The sequence below is a fragment of the Chroicocephalus ridibundus genome, chromosome 5 (genome assembly GCF_963924245.1).
Source record: "Chroicocephalus ridibundus chromosome 5, bChrRid1.1, whole genome shotgun sequence".
NCBI classification, from domain to species: Eukaryota; Metazoa; Chordata; class Aves; order Charadriiformes; family Laridae; genus Chroicocephalus; species Chroicocephalus ridibundus.
Genome location: NC_086288.1, coordinates 55,147,612 through 55,154,438, shown reverse-complemented (window position 1 = coordinate 55,154,438; position 6,827 = coordinate 55,147,612). Strand labels below are relative to the sequence as shown.

The 6,827-nt window shown below is 44.5% G+C and overlaps 1 protein-coding gene across 1 annotated transcript; it reads left to right on the top strand.

Moving 5' to 3' along the window:
• The first annotated feature begins 261 nt into the window (after nucleotides 1-261).
• On the top strand, nucleotides 262-6,251 carry S100P (S100 calcium binding protein P). Its single transcript, XM_063335534.1, has 2 exons — nucleotides 262-1,830; nucleotides 5,384-6,251. The coding sequence occupies exons 1-2, from the start codon at nucleotides 1,693-1,695 to the stop codon at nucleotides 5,531-5,533; spliced, it is 288 nt and encodes a 95-aa protein (XP_063191604.1). The 5' UTR covers nucleotides 262-1,692; the 3' UTR covers nucleotides 5,534-6,251.
• The last annotated feature ends 576 nt before the right edge of the window (nucleotides 6,252-6,827 follow it).

Sequence of the window (6,827 nt, the reverse complement as noted above, 5' to 3'; positions counted from 1 at the left end):
TTATAGCAGCCTTCCAGTACCTCAAAGGGGCCTACAGGAAAGATGGGGAGGGACTCTTTGTCAGGGAGTGGAGCGATAGGATGAAGGGTAACAGTTTTAAACTGAAAGAGGGGAGATTTAGATTAGATGTTAGGAATAAATTCTTTACTGTAAGGGTGGTGAGACACTGGAACAGGTTGTCCAGAGAAGTTGTGGATGCCCCATCCCTGGAAGTGTTCAAGGCCAGGCTGGATGGGGCTTTGAGCAGCCTGGTCTAGTGGGAGGTGTCCCTGCCCATGGCGGGGGGGTTGGGACTAGATGGTCTTTAAGGTCCCTTCCAACCCGAACCATTCTATGATTCTATGTCCAAAGACATCCAAACTTGGATTTAATTTGTGGAATCCATAGTCAGGGTCTTCTACAGAGAACACTGCACCCTTGGATCCATCAGCATTATTCATGCATGATGCCCTAGTTTTGATAGGTTCCCCCAGATAATTTGCTCAGATTGTGTCCAATCTGCAGACTCTAGTGTAGGTGTAACTCACCTGAAATAAGCTCCGCCAGGACTAGCATAGCCACCTGGAGTTTGACGGGGGCCGAGTTACCTTGCTGCTTGGCCAGAAAATTTAACTTGTTCAAAACTCAGTGTAGCTATCGCTGATCAGCTTCCACCAACTGAGCTAACACTGTCCATGTACTGCTCAGCTCCCAGCGCAGACCCTCAAACAGCTCTGTTGTATGTAAACATGGGTCCAGTGTTTGGCGTTTTAATGACGGGGGACCACAGTTTTCAAGCTAATCACAAAGCTCACCATAAGTCACAGAGGACCACAGGACTTCAAAGTGATCTTTTTTTTCAGCACAGTCCATTTTATTGCAAGGTTTGATGCTGCATAATGTCAATAACAAGTTATTTCACTGCAGATGGATTTTGATACTGGCTGTTTGCTGAAGTATCAGATTTACTCCTTCAAATATCCCCCTCTGAGCAAGTTCTTTGTGGAGCACCTCTGCAAAGTTCCCTTTACTGGTCCTGGAGAGATGTTGATTCAGCAGATCTGTTTCAGACATCTACTCTGGCCCGAGTGCAAGGCCAGGGGAACCAAGTTAGCTATCTGCGTCACAGACCTCTACTTTTCATCCAGTGAATCTCACTCCCAGGGTGTGCTGGTGAGACATCAGGTCTGCAACAAGGTCCTCTGCATGGCAGAGAGGAGAGTCTTGGCTGAGCACAGCCAGCACCTCACAGAGCCCCTAACTATGGTAGTGAAGAAGTGAGATGCTCCCCTTCCTCCTGAGCATATATAGCATATACTCTGGTGAAACTGGGCTATTGACCCTCTGCTCAGATGGGGTTATCTGAAGGAACAAATCTGATTCTCGAGCAAACAATATCAAAATCTGATTTTCGTTTGTTAGTCACACTGTGTATCTTGAAGGAGAGGCTGGTTTCTACTGGTGAGCAACTGGTTGTACCAGCCACACCAGGGTGATAAAGCCAGAATCTTGAATAGCTGTTAGCACAGAGGTGTGTGCTCCAAACAGTGCTTAGATACGGATGTTTGCTAAGGGATGACCATCCCTCTGGTGTGCCACCGTTGATTGGATGGGACAGTTGCATAAAGAACCCCAGAATAAGAGCAGTCTCCATCCTCCGAGAGAGCCCTGAGGCTGTTCCTGTTCAGAAGAAAGCCAGACTCTAGCAGCAACATGTCTCAGCTGGAAACTGCAATGGGAATGACCATTGCGGTCTTTGACAAGTACGCAAAGATGGATGGCAACAGGCAAACCCTCACCAAAGCAGAACTGAAGACCCTCCTGGAAAAAGAGCTCCCAAACTTCCTCTCGGTAAGAGAACAGCACGGCATCATTTCTATATAGCGGGTGGAGGGGCTGCCTGCAGACATAGCTTTTAGTACATTACAGGGGAAATTACACCCAGAAACATGCAATGGTTTGTAGAAAAAATTTCCCAAAAAAAGTCTTTGCGCATACTGTGTAAAACTGATTCTAATGCTCAGGGCCATTCCCTGTTTACTAAATTCATCACTGGAGTTATCAGGACAATGGCTTTGAAATAGACTGGGTTTCATCTTCAGAACTCACCTACTTCTTCTGTTTATCCCTGGATTTATAAGCTCATCTCACGTCACAACTGCTGTGAAGGTACTTATGTTGTCAGCAATCGAAGATCTTGATTGCAGATGGGGAATCTCTCTAAATATTTATACACTTACTTTCTCTAGGTATTTCTACTACATACTCAGCATGCTCAGCAAAATGCTGCATAAACAAGAACAACAGGTGAACTCAGAGCAAACTGTTTTGCATTTGTCTTTAATAGTAAAAGAAAGACTTGAAAAAGTATTTGACAACATAGATTTGTAATCATCATGTGCATTTAAGTAGGGTGTTTATATATATATATTTTATATATATATATATAAATAATTTCTCTTAGTAGGTATTCAAAATGCTTAATATGTTATAGCAAAAAGCTCTAGCTGCCTGGGAGACAAAATGCTTTTAATTTTCAATTGTTTTTTATTTGCTTCCCTTCACTAAAAATCCAGAAAACACTTTTAAATGTCTTGTTCTTTCCACACAAGAGTAATGTTTATCTGTCCCTACAGTTATTAGTCTTAATTGCAAAAGCCTAGAACCACATGTTCCAAATGTGGCTACCACTTTTTGTCTCCAGCTTAATTCAGTTTTTTTAACAACTATTTCAGGGCACTGCAGCCAGGGTACTTGATACAATTTAGTATCTTTCCATGCAAGCTATATGAAATCACCCTATGAAATCCAGGCCTGCTGGATTTATGACTCACAAACGAAACACAGATGCGATATTCAGAATCAGAACCTGGGTGGCTCTGGGAGGATAGATGAAAATGTCTCTGAAAAAAACTCTGGAAGAGAGATCAGTGGTTGTGACCCAACAGCGTCATAGGAACCATCCTGTTCCTGGTCATGGAGCTCTACGTTACCTGTAACACTTACACATAAAAAAAAAACAAAACCAACAACAAAACGGCAATTCCAACGGGGCGTGGAAATCCCCCAGAAACTTGACATTTGGTCTAAAAAAACTTGGGGAGCTGCTGCGCTAGACAACTACCAAATGGGGCGATGCTCAAAGGTCGTTCCTCTCTGTGATTACTGGCCAGGCACCACCTTTTCTAGGCCCCCATAGTTTCTTTTACTGGTTCTGCTTATTTTCTGAAACTGATGGAAAAAATGGTATTTTCCAGGGAGATAATTAACTGAATGTCCTTTTATATTCTAGTCTCCATTTTTCTTCCCATTTTACCTCTTCTAGAAAAAAAAAGCAAACCACAAAATAACATTTTATGCCAGTACTTACAATAAATTTAAACCAACAATGTCTTGTGTTGCAGACTACAAAAAAAAAAAAAAAAAAAGCAAGAAAAAAGTTTGGCTTCAGAAAAGAAACTTTTACCTGCTGTTTATGGACATATCAATATTTTTTTTTAGTTGCAAGAATGTTCTGGGAAACAGAGTCTTTTAAATATTCATATATATTTCTGGTCTTAGAATTGGTTATACCTGACACAGCTCACAAGTACCTGGAAAGGTCTGGAATCAATCGGAGGCAGCAATAAATCCATACCACAGCACTGAAGGACTGGACTCAGAGTTCACAAAAAAAATAATTCCCACATTTCAAAGTACTTCAGAGGACTAGTTCATATCTTTCACTAAACTTAAAATATTCGCTTATAAAACTAAAACTGATTGTAATTTGCAAAGAAATAAAACCTTCCAGACACATTCATCAGTCAGATCTACGGAACTGGTTCAATTTTTAGTGATTTTAAAAGGGCATATATTTAAAGTGAAACACGAAATTACAGAATGAGAAATTTAGTTGATTAGACCATGATCAAGAGGTGCCATCAGGTTTCAGTTAAGGTTGTCATTATTTAAAATTCCTGTAAATATTCCAAAAGTTTATATAATTTCTTCCTAGTATAATAGCGGATTTGTGTTTTTTTTAGCTTCAACAAAATGCACGCAGTTGTTTCCTACATTAGATAGATCTCTACTGCCATCCCTTGTTTATTTATAAAATTGCGTTTTCTAAAATCACCGTAGTTAATCAGTGCTGGGACTCAAGCCGAAAAGCCCTCCTGTAAGCTACTTCAGGAAAATAACCTTTCTTTTTTATTTATTTTGGAAAGATTAGGGGAAAAAAAAAAAGAAATCTCTTTTTACTTGGGTGGTGCCTCACTTAACATCAGCCTTGAGATGGACTTGAGTCAACCCGCCAGAATTATGGCAATTTAGAAAGAAAAAGATTTTCCTGATATTTTTTGCTGCCATGGCTCAAGCTCAGCATCAGGGTTGCTTCAGGAGGTGCCTTCCAGGGCGCCAGCTCCTGTGAGCAGCTTGTGCCGGGCACCAAGGCCAGAGGGAGCACTCGAAGCACTTCTGAGGCCCTTTGCATCTTTGCTGGGGTGGCGGTGCTTAATGAAGCTTAAATCTGACATTTGCCCCAGGAACGCAGCATTTTGCAGAACTGCAAACCGCCCGAGCTCCAGCCCAGCCGTTCCACGGGAGCGGATGGGGAATGCGTGGCATTTAGTTCAGCCGGGTAACATCCTCCAGGCTTTGCATTACACAGCTTAGCCACCATAAATGTTGTTTTAAATGTAGAAAAGGTGCCTGTCCGTGCTGGTGACCACAGCTCTCAGGTGTAATAAACACGGGAGCATACACTTTCAGAGGTGCGATGTGGTCGTTCCTGCTGCGGAGAGGGTGGGAAGATGCAGGTGTGCGCCCGTGCCATGAGGATGCCGGGATTCACGCTTGCCCCCGCCATCACCCAGAGCCCCCCAACCTCTGCCTGTTCCCCATGTGCATGGGCCTGATCCCAGCAGCGGCCCGAATTCCTGCGGGAATGATGTGCTTTTCAGGCAGCTGGAGGAGGAGACGTGCAGCTCTGGCTGAGATGGGCAGGCAGAGGCACGGCTCCCCGGGGATGTGACCTTCGTCCCATGCTGGGCGCTGAGCAGTGATCTCAGCCAAACACGGTGCAAAGGAAATCATGGCTTTATACCCAGAGATATGATGCACGAAACAATCAGAGAGAATTAAAAAAAAAGGCCTCACTAGCAGAAAATATGATAACCTGACACTCCAGGCAGGCCTACGGCAAGGCTGCGTGCAGGAGCTGTTACACCTCCATCACACCCCCACAGAAAGGTACAATGTACCTGAGCTGGCATCAGCCTCATGCTCCCTGGGTGCCCCCCTGCATGCCTCGGTGAGGGCCTGGACCCCAACCAGGACCCTTGCTTTGGGGGTACAGGTAGTTACGATGCTGCATTAGGGTTTGTGCCACCTCTCACCTAAACCTGCTCCTTTTCTTTTGCAGTCAGGGAAGGACAAGGACGCCATTGATAAAGTCTTCAAGAACCTGGATGAAAACGGTGACTCCCAAGTGGACTTCAAAGAATTTGTCATCTTTGTGGCATCTCTGACTTGCTACTGTCACAAATATTTTGAGCAGAAAGCAGCCAATTAATTGTCAAACTGCTCTCAAGAAGCCGTCTTTGCCTGTGCTCCATATGCTAGTAATATGGATCCCTTCACTTCTTCCACGTACCGCCATGCAGTTTACAAGCGTGCTGGGCTGTAAAAATAAATCCTACTGTGCTTCCTTCCCTGTCTCGAATGTTAATTTCTGCTCCTTTGTGGAAGAGCCTGGGTTTAACGGCTCCCACGAGCTCTCACTGAATATTTTCTCTCTTTTGCTGCTTTTTAAAATTCTGTTCTTGGCCAAAAGGCTCAATATTCATCCCAGCGCAGAGGCCACACAAGGGCTGGAGCCATGAGTCAGCTGGAGGCTGCTTTTCTACAGCAGCATCTCTGGGATGCAGCCTGCCAAGCTTCGGCTGATGGAGACTGCAGCCTAAATCTTCACGTGTGCCACCCCGGCTGCACGGGACGGGTCTCACAGGAGCTGCCTTGGAGCCTGTTTGGTACCCACAGCTGTGGGGTTGTTGCAGGCCTGCCATGAAGGCTCCTTCTTAGTTAAATAAAAACAAACCAAAACAAGTCTATCTTTTTTTGCAGCGTGGAGGATTCTGTGCAGTTTTATGTGCTGGTGACCCACCCCACGTGGATTTACTTCCTATAACATGATAAGGCTTCTCTACCAATACAATATTACTATACCATTGGCAATGTTGGGTTGCACACTGTAACCATTTTATTTTAAATAAATTTAAATACCCCCCAAATCGCATGCCATAGTATTTCTGCATGAAGCAAGACTAATGACAGCAGTTCTTGCTTCTTTACCTGAAAAACGTCTGCGCGGAGAAGTGGAAGAGTTTGCTTTCAGCGGAGCAAGCAGCAGACATCAGCTGTGACTCTGCAGCTGAAGCAAGACTGAACCAAATAGAATTTTGGAGCACTTTGCAGGTGACCATCCCAGTGCAAACTGCAATAAGTGTCAATTTCAGTTCCTTTATCTTCAGAAGGGTCCTTTTTGGTGCTATTCCCATCTTATGCCAAGAGTCAAGTCATTCCCTGTCCGACTGCACGTGCAAACGTGCTGTGCAGGTAGAGGTGCTGCAACTCCCTGTGCAGCTGCACCATGGTTCTGTGCAGCGTTGCAGCTCCGGCTGGAGATCACGCTGCGCAGCAGACATAGGAACAAGAGCTCTGTAGCTGCAGAGCGCTGCTTTAACTGCAAAAACACTTTCCTCTCCCAGCTGAAGCCCGGTACGATGAGCTAACTGGTCAAGTCACATACCTAGAGCTGTTTTCCTGCATTTCCCACTTCTGATGTTAAGCCACAGGGTTGATGCATT